This window comes from Dama dama, chromosome 12 (genome assembly GCF_033118175.1).
Source record: "Dama dama isolate Ldn47 chromosome 12, ASM3311817v1, whole genome shotgun sequence".
NCBI classification, from domain to species: Eukaryota; Metazoa; Chordata; class Mammalia; order Artiodactyla; family Cervidae; genus Dama; species Dama dama.
In genome coordinates this window covers 31,082,014-31,106,501 of record NC_083692.1, presented here as the reverse complement: position 1 = coordinate 31,106,501, position 24,488 = coordinate 31,082,014, and the positions used below count along the sequence as shown (strand labels likewise).

Here is a 24,488-nt window from a genome sequence, read left to right as displayed (position 1 = left end):
AAGGCGGGTGAAAAGACACATGCAGAGTCCAAAAGACCCGCGGAGCGGGGCGTTCCTCCCCACTATTTCCCAGGAGCACCAGCGGGGTCTTCCGGATGGACCCCTACCTCTGCTGATTGGTTGTAGCTTGCTGCCACGTGATCCAGAAACTGGTCTGCCACCGCTTTCCCCGCCCCTCTCACCCCCTCCCCACCCGGAGGTCGCGGGAGGCGGAGAGCAGGTTTCCTAGGTAACCGCAGCGGGCAGTTGTGTACACACCAGGCCACAGGAAAGGGAGGGTGTCCAGCCTGCTGCTGCAAGACCAGGATTAAGAGGCGGGAGTGGACGCTACTCTGTCTCCGATTGCCCCGGAATCCATCCTGTCTCTGGATAAGGTGAGTGGACTATAACCTGGTGGCCTGTGGGAGTACCTCACCTCTAAGCAAGACCCAGGAGTCTTTGCTCCCCTCTCCTCACTCTCTCTCTGGCCACACCAGGAGGAAGATAAGAGAAAAGCAACGTTGAGGTCAAAAGACCCTTGTAATGGTGCAGTGGAGATGATGATAACAATGAGAGACAGTGACGTGACTATCTGAGGCCATCAGGTTTACCGGAGCAAAGCTGAAGAAGAAAAGGAGAGGGAGGGTGGCACACAGCCATCTGTGCAGCCTTTATTGAGAAAAGGAAGTGCTCCTTGGACACCCTTGGTACCGCTCACCTAGAACTGGAAGGGCATTTGTTTGGCGCATCAGTAATAATAGATGGGATTCTGATCGCTTTATACCCAAGGCAGGAAACAATTTGACCATACAGGCCTTCTAGTTTGTAGAAAAGAAATTGATTTTCTCACAATGACACTTTCCCCAGCTCTCATGGCAGACAGAAACATGGTCCTTTGAATTCTAATTATTGTTCTACTCTGACCAGTCATGTAAAACTTAAGGTATTGGGTTGGCCAAATGCTTTAGGTATCATCTTGTGGAAAACCCAAATGAACTTTTTAGCCAACCCAATATTTCTTTAAGTTATACCATATAGGACCCTGTGGCATGACAACTAGTTCAAACCATACAATAAATTGCTATCAAATACCAAGCATGTGTCAGGCACTGTGATGGGGTGGTTGTCCCTGCCTTCAGTGAACATGTAACCTGGTAAGGAACAAAGACCTGGAAGTATCACAGTACAGTAGGACAGGTGTATATATGCCATATTCTGGCCTTTATTGGAATTATGAGCAGGAGAATGATTATAATACAGACAGAATTAAAGTCTTCACATAGAAGACCCTTGATTTAAATTTTTAAGGGCATATGGAGTATGCCATAAAGTCAAGGGAAAGTTAGGGAGGGGAAACAGCATATGCCAAAGCACAGAAATATCCCATGCCATTCAGAGAACTATAGTTGTGGCCAGAGCCTGGGATGCTGTCAGGAATTTGTAGTTGATGAGCTTGAAAGGTAGGCAGGAGTTAGAGTTTGGACACCATGAATACCTTGCAAGGGTATTCATGCCTACTCCCCTTAGTAGCGTGAGCGAATTTCCCTTTTGGGAGGTTGCTTGCTTCCCAGGTGACTCAGTGGTAAAGAATCCGCCTGCAATGCGGGAGACACAGGAGATGTGGGTTCAATTTCTGGGTCGGGAAGGTCACCTGGAGAAGGATAATGGCAACCCACTCCAGTACTCTTGCCTGGAGAATCCTATGGACAGGGGAGCCTGGCAGGCTACAGTCCATGGAGTCGCAAAGAGTCAGACATGATTGAGTAATTGGCATCATGGTAATATAGAGGATAGATTGGCAGGAAGTGAGACTACAGGGAAAACTTCTGTTAAGTTGAAGTAATGAAAACCTGAATCAAAACAGAAGCAATTGGATAGAGGGGAGACAAAAAAAACTTGATAGACATTTAACAAGTACATTTTAGAAGTACGTATATGTGGAATGATTTAATGAATGAGGAAAAGTGGGGGAAAGAATGAAAGAGTGATTGAGCATCAGTTCCAGGCTTCTTACTTGAATAATTAGAACAATGATGTCATTTACCAAGAGAAAATATGCATTAGGAGAAGCAGGTTGGCTAGAAAATATAATAAGTTCAGTTTTGAACATACTGAGTTTGAGACACATTCTGATGGAGCTTTCCATGTGGGTAGTTGGGTTATTGAACAGAAAAAAGCAAGATAAAAATTAGTAATTTTCCACCAAGAAGGATACTATTAATCAGAAAATTAGGCATTAAATACCAAGTAGGGAAAAGTCAAGGAGAAAAAGTCAAACCAAAAAAGAAAACTTAAAGAGTCATCAGCATCATCAGATTTCATCTCAGTCAAGTTAAGAGCTAAAACATGTCCAGTGTCTTTGACATTAAACCAGTGTTGACCTGGAAAAAGAAGATGCAGTTGCCTGAGGTGGCCCCACTGAGACGGCAGTAAATTGAGAACTGAATAGAGGTACTGAAGTGTTGCTAATTACTCCCTAGGTTTGCTAATGCTCTAATATGGTGCTAATGACATATCTAAAAGGTTTTTGTAAAGGGATCTAAAATCAGCTAATCGTTGAATATAGGATAGGAGAACTTTTTTTTTAAGATAATAATGACCTAATATTTGTGTATGAAGAGGAAAGAGACCCTAGAGAAGGAAAGATGGGAATAAATGAAAAGAAGAAAAATTTGGCAGATCAGTGTTCTGAAGAGTCTGAAGAGAATGGGTTGAGTACACAGGAAAAGGGAATCATTTGGGACAGGAGAAAGAATACTTTTTCTAAGATGAATCAGAAAATGAAATAAACACAGCTGACTCTTGAACAATCCACATATAACTCATAGTTAGCCAGCTTATCCTTTTTTTCTCCTTATCCTCAAATTCAGGAAGGCATGGACCATGTCAGTCAGTCATTTCAGTTGCTCAGTCATGTCCAACTCTTTGTGACCCCATGGACTGCAGCACACCAGGCTTCCCTGTCCATCACCAACTCTTGGAGCTTGCTCAAATTCATGGCCATCGAGTCGGTGATGCCATCCAACCATCTCATCCTCTGTCATCCCCTTTTCTTCTTGCCTTCTGTCTTTCCCAGCATCAGGGTCTCTTCCAATGAATCAGTTCTTCACATCAGGTGGCCAAAGTACTGGAGCTTCAGCTTCAGCATCAGTCCTTCCAGTGAATACTCAGGACTGATTTCCTTTAGGTTTGACTTGTTTGATCTCCTTGCAGTCCAAGGGACTCTCAAGTGTCTTCTCCAACACCACGTTCAAAAGCATCAGTTCTTCACCACTTAGCTTTTTTTATGATCTAACTCTCATAAGCATACATGACTACTGGAAAAGTCATACCTTTGACTAGACAGACCATTGTCAGTAAAGTAATGTCTCTGCTTTTTAATATGCTGTTTAGATTTGTCATAGCTTTTCTTCCAGGGAGCAAGCATCTTTTAATTTCATGTCTGCAGTCACCATCTGCAGTGATTTTGGAGCCCAAGAAAATAAAGTCTGTCACTGTTTCCATTGTTTCCCCATCTGTTTGCCATGAAGTGATGGGACCAGATGCCATGATCTTAGTTTTCTGATTGTTGAGTTTTAAGCCAGCTTTTTCAACCTCCTCTTTCACTTTCATCAAGAGGCTCTTAGTTCCTCTTCACTTTCTGCCATAAGGGTGGTGTCATCTGCATGTCTGAGGTATTGATATTTCTCCCTGCAATCTTGTTTCCAGCTTGTGCTTCATCCAGTCTGGCATTATGCATGATGAACCATGTAGTACTGTAATATTTACTATGGGAGAACATCTGCATATAAGTGGGCCTGTGCAGTTCAAACCTGTGTTACTCAAGGGTCAGCTATATATTTTAAGAGGTATGGGAATTTAAGAAGTGTCTATCTCATGGCATCATGGCATCATTGTTCTTTGTGAATATAGGAACAAGATCATCTACTGAGTGAGAGAGAGAACTTGAGGTGAGTGGTGAAAGTTTAAAATAGTCCAGATGTTGTGAATCTCGGGTCTGTATCTCTGGTCCTACTCTTGAGGAGAGGAAGTTGAAGAGGAAAATATAAAATATCTGTTGTTGGATTCAACTCAGGTTAGAGACCATGCATTCGTAGTGATTTCAACTCACATGACCAACCAATCAAGTGAAATCTTTCAGCAGCACTCCAGAGCAGAGATCAGAAGTGACTGGATCAATCCAAGGCTTGAGATTTGAAGGAGGAAAGCTATAGATGCTCCTGGTGGCTCCTGGCTCCTGGCTCCCTGGAGAAACTTGAGAAGACCTGCAGTTTCTTAGATGGACAGGTCCTGAAAAGAGCTTTCCCAGGTGCAGGAGAGTGAGTACAAGCTGGGCATCAGGACACTCACCTCTAGATGGAATCAGAAGTTGGAAGCCTTAGGACCACTTGAGTTTGGAGAAAACATAGGAGGTTTGTGAATGCCAGGAAGGTCCATAATTATGTATTATAAATTATGCATAATCAAATAATTCAGATGTAGTTATAAAAATTATATAATTTGAGGGTTTTAAGTTAACTTTTGTTTCACTGATTAACTATTGAATTACAACAGGGTTTTTCCTAAGTGAGGGCATTGGTGAAGAGAAGTTAAGGTGAAGTGAAAGAAAGGTTGATATCACAAATATGCATATTTCTCTCTGAAGAGAAAGTAGTCTTTGAAAAAGAATAGATTCATGTATATGTATAACTGAATCGCTTTGCTGTACAACTGAAACTATCACAACATTGGTAATCAACTGTACTTCAACATAAAATAAAAAGTTTGAAAGAATAAAGAAAACATAGTCTTCTTGAATAAATGAAGAGTTATATCTTGTTCTAAAGGAAGATTCAATACTGGAAAGGTGGAAGTTCTCCCTAAATTAATTTTTACAATCTAATCTCAGTCAGAGTCCCAAGTGAATTTTTAAAACTAAATGCAAAATAATTATAAATCTTATTTGGAAAAATAAATATGAAAGAATAACCAGGAAATTTCAAAAAAAAAGAAATGAGGTAGAAATTTACAATATAAATCAGTTATTAATACAAGATAATACTGTAGGAATAAATAGAGCTAACGGAAAGCACAGATTAGAAAGTCCAAAATTAGACTCAGGTACATATGATAATTTAGTGAATAATGAAAGGAGCAGTTAATATCTTCTCTAATAGATATCTTGGGCATAGACTATAGGCTAGAAAACTTGGATCGCTGTTTGGTGACTCTGGGGTGCTAAAGGCAGGCTTTGTCCCTTGTGTGGTGGTGGGCAGACAGACTTTTCCTTTGGTGCTCACAGACATTAAACCAGAATATAGGGGCCCTCCTTTACTTGGGATGCCATCCAAGTAAACCTAGGAGGGAAAACTGTAGTCTGCATCTCTATATGGGCCTCTGATGGAGTATCTAAACTCCTTCAGGTAGTTCTTTGCTGCATGCTCCCTTGTCTGGCCACTCCTATGCTGTAATATTTGGGGATTGTCCAAGAATAGTATAAAGAGATAGCTGCCAATTGGAAGCAGGGAAGGAATGATCAGTATTACTTTCAGTAGATCTATCGTCTAACCACTGCTCACCATCTTCACTACAACCACCCAGTTCCAGCTGCCACCCTTTCTCACCTTATTACAACTGCTCCTTGACTGATTTCCTTTCTTCTCCCATCAACCCCTGCAGTCCATTTTCAACACAGTAGGTAGGGCAATCCTTTTCAAAACCCAAGACAGCTCGTGTTATTCTTTCATTCAAAATCCTCATATAGCTTTACATCTTATTCAAAAAGAAATCCACCCCACAGTACTTCTCTGACTTCACATCCTACCAGTTTTCCACATGCTAGCAAGGTAATGCTCAGAATCCTTCAAGCTAACTAAACAGACATTTCTCCAAAGAAGACATACAGATGGCTAACAAACACATGAAAAGATGCTCAACATCACTCATTATCAGAGAAATGCAAATCAAAACTACAATGAGGTACCATTACACGCCAGTCAGGATGGCTGCTATCCAAAAGTCTACAAGCAATAAATGCTGCAGAGGGTGTGGAGAAAAGGGAACCCTCTTACACTGTTGGTGGGAATGCAAACTAGTACAGCCGCTATGGAAAACAGTGTGGAGATTTCTTAAAAAACTGGAAATAGAACTGCCATATGACCCAGCAATACCACTCTTGGGCATACACACTGAGGAAACCAGATCTGAAAGAGACACATGCACCCCAATGTTCATCGCAGCACTGTTTATAATAGCCAGGACATGGAAGCAACCTAGATGCCCATCAGCAGACGAATGGATAAGGAAGCTGTGGTACATATACACCATGGAATATTACTCAGCCGTTAAAAAGAATTCACTTGAATCAGTTCTAATAAGATGGGTGAAACTGGAGCCCATTATACAGAGTGAAGTAAGCCAGAAAGATAAAGATCATTACAGCATACTAACACATATATATGGAATTTAGAAAGATGGTAATGATAACCCTATATGCAAAACAGAAAAAGAGACACAGATGTACAGAACAGACTTTTGGACTCTGTGGGAGAAGGCGAGGGTGGGATGTTTCTAGAGAACAGCATGTATACTATCTATGGTGAAACAGATCACCAGCCCAGGTTGGATGCATGAGACAAGTGCTCCGGCCTGGTGCACTGGGAAGACCCAGAGGAATCAGGTGGAGAGGGAGGTGGGAGGGGGGATCAGGATGGGGAATACATGTAACTCCATGGCTGATTCATGTCAATGTATGACAAAACCCACTGCAATGTTGTGAAGTAATTGGCCTCCAACTAATAAAAATTTAAAAAATTAAAAAAAAAAAAACAATACATGAACTGAGAACTTCCAGATGAACAAGCTGGATTTAAAAAGGGCAGAGGAACCAGAAATCAAATTGCCAACATCCGTTAGATCATAGAGAAAGCAAGGAATTAAAAAAAAATCTATTTCTGCTTCATTGGCTGCATTGAAGTCTTTGACTGTGTGGATCCAACAAGCTGGAAAATTCTTCAAGAGATGGGAATACTAGACCACCTTACCTGCCTCCTGAGAAACCTGTATGCAAGTCAAGAGGCAACAGTGAGAACCGGACGTGGAACAATGAATTGATTCAAAATTGGGAAAGGAGTGCATCAAGGCTGTATATTGTCATCCTGCTTATTTAACTTATATGCAGAGTACATCATGAGAAATACTGAGTTGGCTGAAACTCAAGCTGGAATCAAGATTTCAGGGAGAAATATCAATAACCTCAGATATGCAGATGACACCACCCTAATGGCAGAAAGTGAAGAGGAACTAAAAAGCTTCTTGATGAAGGTGAAAGAGGAGAGTGAAATAGCTGGCTTAAAACTCAACAACCAGAAAACTAAGATCATGGCATCTGGTCCCATCACTTCATGGCAAATAGATGGGGAAACAATGGAACAGTGACAAATTTTATTTTCTTGGGCTCCAAAATCACTGTAGATGGTGACTGCACCCATGAAATTAAACAATGCTTGCTCCTTGGAAGAAAAGCTACGACAAACCTAGACAGTGTATTAAAAGGCAGAGACATCATTTTGCCGACAAAGGTCCATCTAGTCAAAGCTATGGTTTTTCCAGTAGTCATGTATGGATGTGAGAGTTGGACCATTGAGAAAGCTGAGCTCCGAAGAATTGATGCTTTTGAACTGTGGTGCTGGAGAAGACTCTTGAGAGTCCCTTGGACAGCAAGGAGATCAAACCAGTCAAACCTAAAGGAAATCAGTCCTGAATATTCATTGGAAGGACTGATGCTGAAGCTGAAACTCCAGTACTTTGGCCACCTGATGCAAAGAGCCAACTCACTGGAAATGACCCTGATTCTGGGAAATACTGATGGCATGAGGAGAAGGGAGCGACAGAGGATGAGAGGTTGGATGGTATCACTGCTCAATGGACGTGAGTTTGAGCAAATTCTGGGTGATAGTGAAGGACAGGGAATCCCGGTGTCCTGCAGTCCACAGGGTCTCAAAGAGTCAAACAAATCTGAGTGACTGAACAACAATATATTAAGACCAGGATTCCTATATTTTTATTTTTATTTATTTAAATTATTTATTTTACTTTACAACATTGTATTGGTTTTATATTTTTCTAAATAATATTTATCTGGAACAATATAATGAATATATTACAGTCTTTTGGACTCTGTGGGAGAGGGCGAGGGTGGGATGCTTTGGGAGACTGGCATTGAAACATGTATATTATCATATGTGAAACAAATCACCAGTCCAGGTTCGATGCATGAGACAGGGTGGTCGGGGCTGGTGCACTGGGATGACCCAGAGGGATGGGATGGGGAGGGAGGTGGATGGGGGGTTTAGGATGGGGAACACATGTACACCCATGGTGGATTCATGTCAATGTATGGCAAAACCAATACAATATTGTAAAGTAATTAGCCTCCAATTAAAATTAAAAAGTTTATATTAAAATAAAATAAAATAAAAATTAATGACAGTAGCCTACATTTTATTGCAGCTATGCAGTTATTTAGTATTTCATACCATTAAGAAGTTGACTAGTTCATTTTAATAAACACTTATTGCCATGCCTATGGTATGTTACTAAGTCCTGAGGATTCTTTTCTTTGCTAACTATACTTAGAAAACTGTATTCAGTTTGGGACATCACAACATAATAGAAAGAATGAACTGGAACTGATTCAAGGAAGAAAAACAATAATCTTTCTAGTAAGAGAACTAAAAGTCATGAACTTGGGGCAAAATAAAGGTATAGATGAGAGCTGATTATGTTCTTCAACTATTAAAGGCTCATAAAGTGGAAGAAAAATTATGCTTGTTTTATTTGAATGCAGGAGGTAAAATGACAGTGAATGGGGAGGAGTTATGGAGAGACAGAATTAAGTTCAGAATAAAAAAATAACTTTCTAAGAGAATATTTCAGATATGGAATGGACTGTCTTGGGGTCTAGACATTCTTGGTAATGTACTGTTGGAAAATGTTAAGTCACAGGTGAGTAAGTCCACCTAAGTAATGTTAAGATCGCTTTACATGATATGGCATGACTCTGGTACTTACTTCAACTTTTCCCTTTTCTTAACAGATATATTATTATAACCTTTATTTTTAATGGAAGATGATTGAAAGTGAAAACGTAAACCAACACGACATAATTAAAGAACTGGTGAGTCAAAACCAGATTTCTTTTCAACTACATTTGTAAGAATATTAAATGAAACATTTTTACCCCTCTCTGGAGTTTATCTAGAGATTTCTTCTATGATCTTTGGAAGTAGAGAAAAACCATATATGTGGTACAGCTTTTCTCCTTGTGAGTCAAAATGTCATCAGTAAAACACAGTTTATAATTTCTAATATCAAAATTAATTTATTATCTTAAAAAGGTAATAACCCAATTTCTTTTTTAAAAACAGTGTTTATGCAATGGTTTATCTTATGAGATGATTGGACAAGAAGGATCAGATACTTCAAAACTGGAAATGTTTTTCTCAGGGTATCCTCGTATAGTTGGATTGTCATTATTTCCTAACTTAACAAGTCTCACAGTTGTTGCTCAAGATGTAAAAGAAATTTCAGGACTAGAAACTTGTTTACAGCTTAAAGAACTTTGGATTGCCGAATGCTGCATAGAGGTAAGTCTAAACATAACCTTAGGTGAAGTATTTGTACTAAATTATTTGGCTTTGGAAAATAATTCATTGAAGTATATGCTTGAGGCATGGATCAAAACAGATAAATTCATACATGATGAATTAAACCCTTCACCCAGTAAAACAAAAGAAACATTTAAATGGGCAAAATATAAAAATAGATGTATATAAAGGATAAAATAGAAATAACCTAAAAATAGACACATTTTACTTTTTAATAATTAAATCAGATCAAGTAATACCCAGTATTGCTTCAAACCAGTAAAACTGGTTTATTTTAACACTATTGGTTGTGTGAAAATTATAACATCTGTATTGAAAAGCCGTATTGCAGAGTAAATCAAGAGCCAGAGATAGGTATATACCTTTTGACTCAGAAATCCCTATTCTAAGATTTTATCCTAGAGAAGTAATTAAAAGCAGAAAACTCTATACATAAAGTTATTTGTTGTAATATTATTTATAGTAGTTAAATTTTTGAAACAAATAATCATATGAGATTATTTCTAAGAAAATTATTATAAACATGAAATATTTTGTAAATACTGTAATTTGAAAAATTATAGAAACATTTTTTTAGATGGCTTTAAGTTTAAAAAATCCCACAAAATTGTCTAGGTATTATGATTATAACCATATAAAATAGGTATCAAATTGATTAAAATTTAGAGAATATGAAAATGGAAAATAGTTGTATTAAATAGAGCAATTATATGATTTTTTAATTTCAGTTCATTTTGCTGGGTATTGATTTTGCAGTCTATTCTGAAAATGTGATTTTTAAAGGAAAATGTACTTAAAATGTACCTTATTGGAAGGATTAATAAAACATAAATATTCAGTCTCCTCTTTTTTTTTTTTAACAGAAAATTGGAGGTCTTCAAGAATGCAGAAGTTTAGAAAAGCTGTACTTATATTATAATAAAATTTCTAAAATAGAAAATTTAGAGAAATTATCCAGATTGGAGGTTCTTTGGCTGAACCACAATGCAATTAAATATATTGAGGTAAGATAATTTCAGTGATTTGTATTTAAAGTCAATACTCCTGTAGAGTTTAACCAGTGTCCAAGAAATATTCATGACTAGTTTAATTATTGTTGAGAACTAATGCATATATAGCATATTATAACATATAGAGAACCTCATATGCATAATTTTCTTTATTCCTTCCACCATGTCTGGGAGGTAAGATGTTATTTCTTCTTTGAGAGTTAAAAATAAAAAGGAGGTTTAGAGAAGTTTTATATATAACTAGCTCTCTATGTGTTCTTTTTCCTCCGCCTCCTCTTTTCCTCTCTACTCCGCTCCCTGTTCCCTTCTCCTTCAGTAATTCTCTCCAGCTTCCAGAGAACAAGGTAGGCTGCACTGAGTTCTGAGCTTGTAAAGAAAACAGCACCCAGTGCTTGAAACACCAGAAGAGCTAACCAGCTCGCTCAGATGACTTATAAACATAGATTTTAATGATTTCTTCTAAATTATATGTTGCCTAAATTTTTAGGGCTTGCAAACTTTGAAGAATTTAAGTGATCTCAACCTTGCTGGAAATCTAATAAGCAGCATTGGTATGTACAGTTTCATTTGAAATATGAGATAATGTTACAATAATTTTTATTAGTATAAAAAGTACAGTCTTAGATTTCTTTGTTTTAGACTTTTTGTATGATGTCTTTACAAAGCATTTCTAAATCTATAGTTAAAGGATCTGGAAATACTACCCATTGATCAGTGGTTACTAATTGTGCAACGTTACTGTTAGGAAAAGATGGTCATATACAACTCAGAAACATGACAAGATATGAATAGGAGGTAAAAGGAGAAATTTAACTTTTTTCTCATCTTGTTTTTTTAAATTTAAGGTCGCTGTCTTGATCCCAATGAACACCTAGAAAGATTAAACCTTTCTGGTAACCAAATATATTCTTTCAAGGTATGTTTAAGTGGAATAATTTATTTTTATTTATCAACCTGAATCATGAGCCATGTTATTGCAGAAAATGGACTAAATATTCCCCTCTTAAAGAATAATTTAATTGTTTTGGGCTACAGAATACTTCCACAAATTTTCGCATTATCAGATAAATTGGCCCTAATGATCTGACACTATTAAAACCGAAAAAATAACTATTTAGTTGGTTTTTAGGATACCACTTTCTCTTAGTTTTTCTCCCATATTTCTGGCTATACCTCTTCAGTTTTCTGGTTTTTCATTCTCTTCTAGCACCTAAAAAATGGATTGTCCCAAGCTAGTCCAAGATCTTTTCTCATTTCTATCTGCATTCATTCTCTAATCACTCTAATCATCTTACAACTTTAAATACCTTTAACCACTGAGAGTGAAAGTGAAGTCGCTCAGTCGTGTCCAACTCTTTGTGACCCCGTGGACTGTAGCCCATCAGGCTCTTCCGTCCATGGGATTCTCCAGGCAAGAATGCTGGAGTGGGTTGCCATTTCCTTCTTGGGTTCTTTCCGACCCAGGGATCGAACCCAGGTCTCCCGCATTGCAGGCAGACGCTTTAACCTCTGAGCCACCAGGGAAGCCCCATTAATTACTCCTAAATTGGTATCTCTATTTCGCCTAAAAAAGTGATAGACATCTCCTATCCTAACTCAAACTGATTTCCCCTTCACCAAATCTTCATCTCCTGCAGCCTTCTCCCTTTCTCTAAAAGGCATCTCTATTCTTCTGATAACTTAAGCCAAAATCTTTAGAGTTATTTTTGATTCCATGCCCCATATCCAGTCCATCAGCAAATTCTGCTGGCTCTACCTTCAAAATATGTCCAGAGTCTGACCATTTTTTAACCGCCTGTATCACTGTTAGCCTGATTTAAGACACCATCTTCTCTTTCTTGCATTACTGAAAAAAAAACCCTCCTAACAGTTCTCCCTGTGTCTACTCTTCACTATACTCAGTCTGTTCTTTACATAGCATCCTGCCCCTTTAAATATATGTCAGATCAAATCACTTCTGCTCAAAAACCCGGCCTTGGTTTCTCATATCTTTCAGAGTAAAAGCCAATTCTTAGAATGGCCCATCAGATTCTATATAATCTAGTTTCCCCACTGTCTCTCTGACTACACCTTCTATCACTCTCCACTTTGTTTACATCATTCTAGCCTCTCTGGTCTCTTCACTGTTCCTTAAATATATCTAAGACAGTCACCTTAGAGCCTTTGTACTTGCTGGAATATTCTTTCCCCATATATCTTCATGGGCTTCCCTCGTAGCTCAGTTGATAAAGAGTCTGACTGCAATGCAGGAGACCTGGGTTCGATCCCCGGGTTGGGAAGATCCCCTGGAGAAGGAAATGGCAACCCACTCTGATATTCTTGCCTGGAAAATCCCATGGACAGAGGAGCCTGGCAGGTTACCGTCTTATCGGGTCGCAAGAGTCGGACACGATTGACTAAGTGCACAGCGTGCTCACATACATCTTCATAGCGCATCTCATTTCTTTCTAGACTTTATTCGAATGTTATGTTCTTAGCTATGCCTTTCTTGCCTAATTTAAATAAATAGCAACAATCCCCTACTACCTCTCTCAACTGGAAGCATCCCCATCATTTTTCCCCTGTTCTATTTTTCCTATTGGAACTTATCCACAAAGCTTACTAGAATCAAGCTCCGTGAGTACAGAAACTCACCTGTTTTATTCACTGCTATATCCACAATACTTAAAGCAGTATTTGACTTGTAATAAACCTCAATAAACATTTGTGAAGTACATAAATGAGAGAGAAAAAAACAAATAAGAAGACAATGCTTATGGCATATAGTGTGGGTAAAAATATATAGCATTAATAATTTTGACAGTGTCAGAGTGAAGTACATATTCAAACACTGCCTCTAGGTAATACTGAAGAAAGGTGGGCAGATTTACTATTTAAATAATTCTGAATTGATCAATATTAAAGTAGGCATTCTTTTACTCAAAAAAGATTATAGAACACCAAAAAGCTATAGAAGGAGGCAGAATGTTTGAAGTGAAAGTTGCTCAGTTGTGTCTGACTCTGCCACTGCATGGACTGTAGCCACAAGGTTCTGTCCATGGAATTCTCCAAGCAAGAATACTGGAGTGGGTTGCCATGCTCTTCTCAAGGGGATCTTCCCGACCCAGGGATTGAACCCAGGTCTCCTGCATTGCAGGCAGATTCTTTACCATGAGGCAGAATGTTATAAGCACCTTAAAAGAAATTTAAATAAAATTTAATTTTATTGATAAAATTAAAGAGGAAATATTTGATGTGAACATTGAAGGGCTGACAGAATGTCAACAGGCAATGTAGGGAGAATCTTCTACAACATAGTGGGAAGTAGGCATTCCAAAGATGAGAAGAACCATATGCAGAAAGAAGTGGAGGTAGGAAATCAAGGGGTTTATTTGTAGTAACAGCAGCAACAGAGATCAGAGGGAGCTATGAAACATATATTCAAAATGCGGGAGGTATTACCTCCCAAAATGTGGGAGGTGATATTTAAGCTAACAAAGGAGACATGAACAGGGGTTACCTAAGGAAAGAGCATTCCAAGCAAAGGTGTGCAGGACCTAGGTGGTGGAAAGGTGGTGGCAAATTAAAAAAACTAGAAATCCTGTCTGGAGCAGAGTGAGGGAGAGAGTATGAGTTGAGGCTGAAGAAGATAAGTGCAGAATGCTGAGAGGATGAGGTATCACCCTGCCAAGAAGCCATATGGAAGCTTATCTCACCCTGGCCTGCCATGGCAGCCTTGTGGCGAAGAGCAGAGGCTGCACAGCCAGGAAGACCTGTCGTTTCCAGCCCTGCCGCAAACCAGGGGCAGCACGATACAATGGAAACGTGACGCTGAAGTGACATAATAATATGAGGTTCTTAGAATAAAGACTGAACATCACTCAATAGATAGGCTATTTTATTACTGCTCTCACTGTTATAATGTTAACCTATTTCAGTCTCCTCACCAAAAGAATAGGATGAAATAGGACTATTGTGAAGATTCACTGTATGGCATAAAATTAAAAAGGCTGTCTACAATAATGGCAGCTACTTCTCAAAAAACCATTGAATGTAACTCACAGCAACTTTTACTATTCTCATACTAGGAATGTTCCTGAAATACTACTATTCTGAATTTTTATGTCTAACCTTTCCAGTCACCCTAAAAACATACTATCTTGGTGGTGATGAAAAAATTTGTGTGCCACTTTCCATCTGTACCAGGTACCATACCACTAACCTTCAGTGAGATGTTGTGCTTTCATAGACTCCAGTGTCATCTAACTTTAGAGTGTAGGTGGAGGATTCCTGCGGAAGACTTCAAAGATCACACCCACCATAGCTTAGACTAATGGTCAGATGCAATCCAGCCACCCAGAAAACAGCATCTTCATGCTTCAGAACTATCAATGGTTTACCTTCCTTGCCCTGCAGAATTTGACCAAATAATTCTCTGCACAAGTCTATTTAGCACTCTCCTTTCTAGAGAAACACTGCTTAGTGCCACTTCTGGGCTATGGGCCCAGCCATAGCCTCAGGTCCAGCCAGGAAGCCAAGTTCTCACTTGTTCATAGATAGCTGGGACACACATTGTCCACCTCCTCCTTACTGTTGATTCTGGCAGCCTGACTTCATTACTTGTTTCCTGATTCCATTTGCACTTTATCTTCTAAATTAGAACCTCCTGATTCTTGCCTTGGATTTTCTTTCATTATGATTCTGAGTCCCCTAACTAGCATTGCATTCCACCAAGTCCAGCTCTACCATAGTACCCTCCTACCCCAGGCCCCCCTAGTAATATTATTATTGAGAAATATGTGAGGATGTCTTAGAGATTGGTGGAAAGTAATAAGCATTCAGTTCAATCCATGTTATTTATTTAGTGTCTGCTGTGTACTAAATGCTTAGTGCCGGAAATGCAATGTTAATAGGACACAAAGCTTGCTCTTAAAGAGTTTATCTCAGGAGTTGCCAAACTTTTTCTATAAAGGCCAGGTAGAAAATAATTCAGGCTTTGTGGGCTACATATGGCCTGTGTTGCACATTCTTCTTTATTTTTCCCCAACTTAAAAAATATAATCTCCATTCTTAGCTTGTGTACCAAGGGCATGTGCTATATGCTGTGCTAGTTCGTGTGTGCTAAGTCGCTTCAGTCACGTTTGACTCTGTGACCATATGGACCATAGCCCGCCAGGCTCCTCTGTCCATGGGATTCTCCAGGCAAGAATACTGGAGTGGGTTGCCATTTCTCCCTCCAGGGGATCTTCCCGACCCAGGGATTGAACGTATATCTCTTATGTCTCTTGCACTGACAGGCGGATTCTTTACGAGGCGGATTCTAGAGTAGTGCTATCTGAGAAGCTCGGTCACATCCAATTTTCCCGACAAGAGTACTGAAGTGGGTTGCCATGCCCTCCTCCAAGGGATCTTCCCGACCCAGGGATTGAACCCACATCTCCTGTGTCTCCTGCATTGCAGATGGATTCTTTACCTGCTGAGCCACAGGGGAAGCCTGGACCAAGGGCATACCCTTGGTCTATAACTTGTGGGTAATTGGCAATAAGGTGTGATAAATTCTTTCACAAAGGTAAGGACAGTGGCTAAGCAATTTCATAGGAGGATCATATAACCCAAGCCTAGGGGATGAAACAAAGTCTAAAAAAATGATACCTAGTTTGGATATTGACAAATTAAGGTATAAAATTGGGGCAGATTTCAGTCCATTCAAAGGCAGAAGCATGAGTAAATGTCTTAAGATAAAAAAGGGTCTGGCCCATTCTGAAACTTCAGGTTGTTCAGTATGGCTAAAACGTAAAATGTCAGGATTTAAGTAGAAGAGACTTCTATTTATAGAAGGGCTTCCCTTGTGGCTCAGCTGGTAAAGAATCCGCCTGCAATGCGGGCGGATTGACCTGGGTTCAATCCCTGGGTTGGGAAGATCCCCTGGAGAAGGGAAAGGCTACCCATTCAGTATTCTGGCTTGGAGAACTCCATGGACTATATAGTCCATGGGGTTGCAAAGAGTCGGACACGACTGAGCAACTTTCACAAATAGAAGAGACAAAACAGAAGAGTTAACCAAAGGCCAGATGGCAAGTAAAGGAAGGTGTAAACAATGATTTTAACTTCAAGGTAAAAGATGTAATTACATTACCAACCCCTACCCTTCCAGAGTCTGTGAGGAAAATGAGGGCCTCAGGAGAAAGCTAGATTTCAGTTGCCCTTAATAGGCAGAAATGGAATTTATAGAAACAAAAAACCTCAAACCAAAAGAAAACCTAAAACTCGGGAGTTCAGTGGTAATTATGATAGAACAAAGGTGCCATAGTCTTTGGTGATACTAACAGACCTGGAGGCTGAGGAAAGAGTGAGTGGTGGTCAGTGTGGGGAGTTTGATGAAGCTTGTAGGAGACCTGGACCCTTGTTACTGCTGGGCACTTGTTAGCAAAGGGGCTCTGCAGAGAGGGAATGGGGTCTGAAGGAATAAATGGGCTCCAAGATTTCATGTGGAATACATGATGTAGTAAATACTCTTTGGCCTTTTACATTTAAAATGCATGGAAACAGAGTCTGCTGTTTAATTATTGATCCATTTTTCAAGTATTTAACATCTTTTTCACTAGAGAATAACATTTATTCATCTAAATCACTTTGACATATTAAGGTACATAATTAAAATGCATTAATTAAATTATGGGTGGTCTTAAGAATTCAAATGCCTTTTTTAGAAATGGAGAGTTGAAATTAATTAATTTGTTACTGTTCTAGGACCTTACTAACTTAACCAGGCTACGTCACTTAAAGGATTTATGTCTGAATGATCCTCAGTATAAAACCAATCCAGTTTGTTTGCTGTGTAATTATTCCACACATGTGTTATATCATTTGCCTTGCCTTCAAAGACTTGATACGATTGATGTGTCACCAAAGCAGATCAAGGAACTGGCAGATGTAAGTGTATCCCAATCAGGTATCTGTGACTTAAGTTTAATTAACTGCTTCTTTCTGGCTATGTCAACATGTGGTAGGTAGTATTATTTTGTCAGTGTTGTTACCAATTCTACTTCTGCCCAGTGAGCTGGATATTTCACATAAATGCATATAAATAATAATAATATTAGTACTAGAACCTCAATTTTGATGACAGTACTGGAAGGTAAAATAATAGAAAAACATTTATAACTTATATAAAGCTTAAAGAAGAAAATCTGAAAAATTATCATCAGTGCTAAGAATATATGAAAATTAATAAAACCTAAACAAAGTAGAAATGAAACAAGTAACTTCCTCTCATTTGAAATATTATATATCAAAATTAGAAAATACCCATGGTTGACAGTAGTATGCCAGGATTAGGTAGATTTTAATCTAATTAAAGATGGTTTGGGGTTCTCTGTAAGTATAAGTGGATCTATCCACACTGCCAAAATCTTGAAGATGTCCAAAATCTTGAAGATGACCAAAATCTTGAAGAGAGCTTTTCCTGGACTGTCACTGATGGTGAATCTCCCAGTAAAGGGGCTACTTTGACATGGTACTAAAGGCTAATGGTACTAAAGGTAATTTGAGAATAGAGTTCATAGGAATTTACCATGTTTATTAATATTCTTTCCACATTATATTTCTACTTCTGCTTCCAGTCCATTGAGTCCCATTTGTTCATTTAGTTAACCATTCAATAAACAGTTTATGAGTATCTAGAATGTGCCAAGCATGTGGATGCCCCCACATAAAGCCCTTCCATCTTTCCTTATGGTTCATCCATTATCTCAACATAGATGAAGAATGTCTTTACCCATTTATCTTGTTTCTCTTCTCTTGTTAGCCTGAGGATTTATTCTCAAGTTCCCTTCTTTCCTCTCTTCTTTTCAAAATTGAGATTATCTTCTCTCCCATCCAAGTCTAAGAAGTGATCTGTCTTGTAATACTGAGCAAAGGGCTAGAGAGTTAATGTCTACTAGCAGAAGTTCAGAGTCTTTGGAGGGTCAGGTAGGAATGTCTTCTCTAACAGTGTTAAGTCAAAAATAATCACAAAACTTTGCAGTGATAACCATATTTTTGAAACTTCCATTATCATCTCTGTGTTTTTTAATCACACACTTTCTAAAAGGTGAGCAGGGTGAAAGCGCTTCACTAAACTACTTGTCTGATTAATTTATCTAACAAATATTTAATGCCTATTAGACATTGAGACACAGTTCAAGGCACTAGGAATAAAATGACCAAAATAGATAAAACCCCTGCTTCCATATGGAGTTTACGTTCTAGTGAGAGAAGACAGATAATAAAGACTAAATGAGTAAAAAACTAGTATGTCAGATGGTGATAAATGCTATGGAGAACAGGGTGAAGGAAACAAGATTGTTGGTAGGCACAGCGGAAGGGCTATTGGCTCTTTTATATAGAATTGTTGGGAAGTGATTTATTTAGGCAACATTTGAGGAGAGAACTGAGGAAGTAAGGGGGCAAGCTCTTCAGGGATCAGCAAGAACAAAGACCTTAAGCAGGAGCATGCCTCTCATATTTTAGGAACAACAAGGAGGCTAGTCTGACTGGAGCTGAGTAAATAAAGAGGAGAGAAAGATGAATACAGGAGTGGCAGGGGTGGTAGGGGGGAAACCATGTGAGACTGAAGAATGGTGTAAGAACTTTGGCTTTTACTTTAAGTGATATGAGGCCACTGGAAAATTTTGAGAGGAAATGAAACGAGATGCCTTATGTTTTAAAGTGTTAGTCACTCAGTCATGTCCGACTCTGTGACCTCATGGACTATAGCCCGTCATGAAATTCTCAAGGCAAGAATACTGGAGTGGGTAGCCATTCCTTTCTCCAGGGGATCATCCCAACCCAGGGATCAAACTCTGGTCTCCCACACTACAGACAGATTCTTTACTGCCTGAGTCACCAGAGATGCAAAGGGATCTTTTTTTGAATAATGAATTAAGAATAGAGGATTCGAGGGAAAAGGTGAAAGCAGAGAGACCAGTTAGGTTCCAGAAACTTGGATGAGAGATGTTGATGATTTGTACAGGACACTATAGAGAAGGTAGTAAAAAGTAATCAAATAGTGGTAGTAGTTAGAAGGTGGAACCCATCTGGATTTGCTGATAGACTGAATTTGAAGTGTAGGAGAAGAAAGTAGAGAATAATTCCAAGCAACTGGCCCAAGCAACTGAAGGAAAAGGAGCTGCTATTTGATGGGATGAGGAAGAGTATGGGAAGAGTACATTTAGAAGGAAGAATCACAGTTTAATTTTAAGCACAGAAGGCTTGAATAATCTTTTGAACATCTGAGATAGATATGAGTCTATTTAAGAGAGTTGCCCAGGTTGAAGCTATAAATGTGAGAATTGAAAACAGAAGGATATTACCAAGCTGAGGACCGGATGAATCACCGAGGGCATGGTGTGGATGGGGAAGTGTGTCACTTGGGTAGGTAGGTCCTGACTTTACTTGCTACTTCAAGGCAAAAAAAAAAAAAAAAAGCACCATTTGCCATTTCCTTAGTTAATGATTTTTTTTTTCCTCAGTGGCACCCGAGAAACAAGCTCTTCTTGGTCAAGAATTTTTATCTGCTAATCATCACGCAAAACAGCTTTCCCCACTCTTAAACTCTCCAATTTTATGAATGCCTTATTTTTTGCACAAGAATTTAATGATTTCAGTTTCAGAATTTCATAGTATGTGTGGGAAAGGGAATTATTTTGCTTTTTCAGCATGCATATATTTGTTTCCATTCCATCTTTTATGCCAAATAATTCTGTCGGGATCTTGACTATCCACTCGCTACTAAATAAATTAGATAACAGTATACAGCCTTCCAACTTATCTGAGGTACAGATTTCCTGATAAAAAGAAATCTCTTCATTATTTCAGGTAAACAGTTAAAACCAGGTCATATTATATTAATAATATGACCTGATTTGTTTATTTTCTTCTCAGCTAGTTCTTTTTACTAGTATAACTCATAAGCACCATTTACTTTGTGTATTTCTTTTTTGTATTCTTTTTTTTTTCTTTTTTAATTTATTTTTTAACTGAAGGATAATTGCTTTATGGAATTTTGTTGTTTTTTGTCAAACCTCAACATGAATAAGTCATAGGTATATATATATCCCCTCCTTTTTGAACCTCCCTCCCATCTCCCTCTCCATCCCACCCCTCTAGGTTGATACAGAGCCCCTGTTAGAGTTTCCTGAGCCATATAGAAAATTCCCTTTGGCTATCTATTTTACACATGGTAATGTAAGTTTCCATGTTACTCTTTCCATTCATCTCACCCTCTCCTCCCCTCTTCCCCATGTCCATAAGTCTATTCTCTATGTCTGTTTGTCCACTGCTCCCTGTAAATAAGTTCTTCAGTACTATTCTTCTAGATTCCGTATATATGTGTTAGAATACTATATTTATCTTTCTTTTTCTGACTCGCTTCACTCTGTATAATAGGTTCTATGTTCATCCACATCATCAGAACTGACCCAAATGTGTTCCTTTTTATGGCTGAGTAATATTCCATTGTGTATATGTACCACAACTTCTTCATCCATTCATCTGTCAATAGACATCTAGGATGCTTTCATGTTCTAGCTAGTAAATAGTGCTGCAGTGAACAATGGGATACATGTGTCTTTTTCAATTTTGGTTTCCTCAGATTATATGCCTAGGAGTGGGATTGCTGAGTCATATGGTGGTTTTATTCCTAGTTTTTAAAGGAATCTCCATACTGTCTTCCATAGTGGCTCTATCAGTTTACATTCCCACAAACAGAGCCAGAGAGTTCCCTTTTCTCCACACCCTCTTCAGCATTTATTGTTTGTAGACTTTTTGATGATGGCCATTCTGACTAGTTTGAGGTGATATCTCATTGTAGTTTTGAATTGCATTTCTCTGAAAATGAGCGATGTTGAGCATCTTTTCATGTGTTTGTTAGCCATCTGTATGTCTTCTTTGGAGAAATGTCTGTTTATGTCTGTTTCCCACTTTTTGATTGGGTTGTTTGTTTTTCTGGTATTGAGTTGTATGAGCTGCTTGTATATTTTGGAAATTGATCCTTTGTCAGTTGTTTATTTGCTATCATTTTCTCCTATTCTGAGGGTTGTTTTGCTTATTTCCTTTGCTGTGCAAAAGCTTTTATGTTTAATCAGGTCCCACTTATTTACTTTTGTTTTTATTTCCATTATTCTAGGAGGTGGGTCATAGAGGATCTTGCTTTGATTTAGGTCACTGAGTGTTCTGCCTATGTTTTCCTGAGTTTTATAGTTTCTGGCCTTACATTTAGGTCATTAATCCATTTTGAGTTTATCTTTGTGTATGGTGTTAGGAAGTGTTCTAATTTCATTCTTTTTTACATGTAGCTGTCCAGTTTTCCCAGCACCATTTATCGAAGAGGCTGTCTTTGCTCCATTGTATGTTCTTGTCTCCTTTGTCAAAAACAAGGTACCCATGAGTGCATGTGTTTATTTCTGGGCTTTCTATCTTGTTCCATTGGTCTATATTTCTGTTTTTGTGCCAGTACCATACTGTCTTGATGACTGTAGCTTTATAGTATAATCTGAAGTCAGGAAGGTAGATTCCTCTAGCTTCATTCTGCTTTCTTAAGACTTCTTTGGCTATTTGGGGTCTTTATTGTTTCCATATGAATTTTGAAATTTTTTGTTGTAGTTCTGTGAAAAGTGCTGTTGGTAATTTGATAGGCATTGCATTGAATCTGTAGATTGCATTTGGTAGTATAGTCATTTTCACAATATTGATTCTTCCTACCCAGGAACATGGAATATCCCTACATCTTTGATTTCTTTCATCAGTGTCTTACAATTTTCTGTGTTCACTTGTTTTCTCTCCTTAAGTAAATTTATTCCTAGATATTTAATTCTTTTTGTTGCAGTGGTGAATGGGATTGATTCCTTAATTTCTCTTTCTGATTTTTCATTGTTAGTATATAGAAATGCAAGTGATTTCTGTGTATTGATTTTGTATCCTGCAACTTTGCTAAATTAGCTCTAGTAATTTTCTGATGCTATCTTTAGGGTTTTCTGTGTACAGTATCATGTCATCTGCAAGTAGTGAGAACTTTACTTCTTCTTTTCTGATCTGGATTCCTTTTATTTCTTTTTCTTCTCTGACTGCTATAGCGAGGACTTCCTGAACTATGTTGAATAATAATGGTGAAAGTGGACACCCTTAACTTGTTCCTGATCTTAGGGGTAATGCTTTCAGTTTTTCACCATTGAGAATAATGTTTGCTGTTGGCTTATCATATATGGCCTTTACTATGTTGAGGTAGGTTTCTTCTATGCACACTTTCTGAAGAGTTTTAATCATAAATGGGTGCTGAATTTTGTCAAAGGCTCTTTCTGCATCTATTGAGATGATCATATGGTTTTTATCTTTCAATTTGTTAATATGGTGTATCACATTGATTGATTTGCATATATTGAAGAATCCTTGCATCCCTGGAATAAACCCAATTTGATCATGGCAAATAGATGGGGAAACAGTGGAAACAGTGGCTGACTTTGTTTTTCTGGGCTCCAGAATCACTGCAGATGGTGATTGCAGCCATGAAATTAAAAGACGCTTACTCCTTGGAAGGAAAGTTATGACCAACCTAGACAGCATATTGAAAAGCAGAGACATGACTTTGCCAACAAAGGTCCGTCTAGTCAAGGCTACTGTTTTTCCAGTGGTCATGTATGGATGTAAGAGTTGGACTATGAAGAAAGCTACACACCAAAAAATTGATGCTTTTGAACTGTGGTGTTGGAGAAGACTCTTGAGAGTCCCTTGGACTGCTAGGAGATCCAACCAGTCCATCCTAAAGGAGATCAGTCCTGGGTGTTCGTTGGAAGGACTGATGTTGAAGCTGAAACTCCAATACTTTGGCCACCTGATGTGTAGATTTGAAAAGACCCTGATGCTGGGAAAGATTGAGAGCAGGAGGAGAAGGGGATGACAGAGGATGAGATGCTTGGATGGCATCACCCACCCAATGGACATGGGTTTGGGTAGACTATGGGAGTTGGTGATGGACAGGGAGGCCTGGCGTGCTGTGGTTCATGGGGTCGCAAAGAGTTGGACACGACTGAGCGACTGAACTGAACTGATCATGGTGTATGAGCTTTTTGATGTGTTGTTGAATTCTGCTTGCTAAGATTTTGTTGAGGATTTTTGCAATTGTTTTTATCACTGATACTGGCCTGTAGTTTTCTTTTTTTGTGTTGTCTTTGTCTGGTTTTGGTATCAGGGTGATGATGGCCTCGTAGAATTAGTTTGGAAGTGTTCCTTCCTCTGCAGTTTTTTAAAGAGTTTTTTTTTTTGAAAAATTTTGAAAGAGTTTTACCTTGTGGTTCAACTGGTAAAGAACCCACCTGCAATGCGGGAGACTTGGGTTCAATCCCTGGACTGGGAAGGTCCCCTGAAGAAGGGAAAGGCTACCCACTTCAGTATTTTGGCCTAGACAATTCCATGGACGTCCATGGGGTCACAAAGAGTTGGACACGATAATAGGTGGTACTAACTTTGGGCTTCCCTTGTGGCTCAGCTAGTAAAGAATCTGCCTGCAATCTGGGAGATCTGGGTTTGATCTCTGGGTTGGGAAGATCCCCTGGAGAAGGGAAAGGCTACCCACTCCAGTATTCTGGCCTGGAGAATTCCATGGACTGTATAGTCCATGGGGTTGCAAAGAGTCAGACACAACTGAGCAACTTTCACTTTAGAAGGATAAGCATTAGCTCTTCTCTAAATGTTTGATAGAGTTCTCCTGTGAAGCCATCTGGTCCTGGGCTTTTGTGTTTTGGGAGACTTTTGATCACAGCTTCAATTTCAGTGCTTGTAATTAGGTTGTTCATAATTTCTGTTTCTTCCTGGTTCACTCTTGGAAGACTGAACTTTT

General features: G+C 38.7%; 1 protein-coding gene across 1 annotated transcript in view; it reads left to right on the top strand.

Moving 5' to 3' along the window:
* Nucleotides 1-9,088: 9,088 nt before the first annotated feature.
* LRRC9 (leucine rich repeat containing 9) overlaps nt 9,089-24,488 on the top strand; it is a 104,179-nt gene continuing 88,779 nt past the window's right edge. The window contains exons 1-6 of the mRNA XM_061158365.1: nt 9,089-9,136; nt 9,387-9,605; nt 10,490-10,630; nt 11,124-11,187; nt 11,482-11,552; nt 17,366-17,548. Of these exons, the coding sequence (XP_061014348.1) occupies nt 9,089-9,136; nt 9,387-9,605; nt 10,490-10,630; nt 11,124-11,187; nt 11,482-11,552; nt 17,366-17,548 (726 nt within the window). The remainder of the gene's footprint in view (nt 9,137-9,386; nt 9,606-10,489; nt 10,631-11,123; nt 11,188-11,481; nt 11,553-17,365; nt 17,549-24,488) is intronic.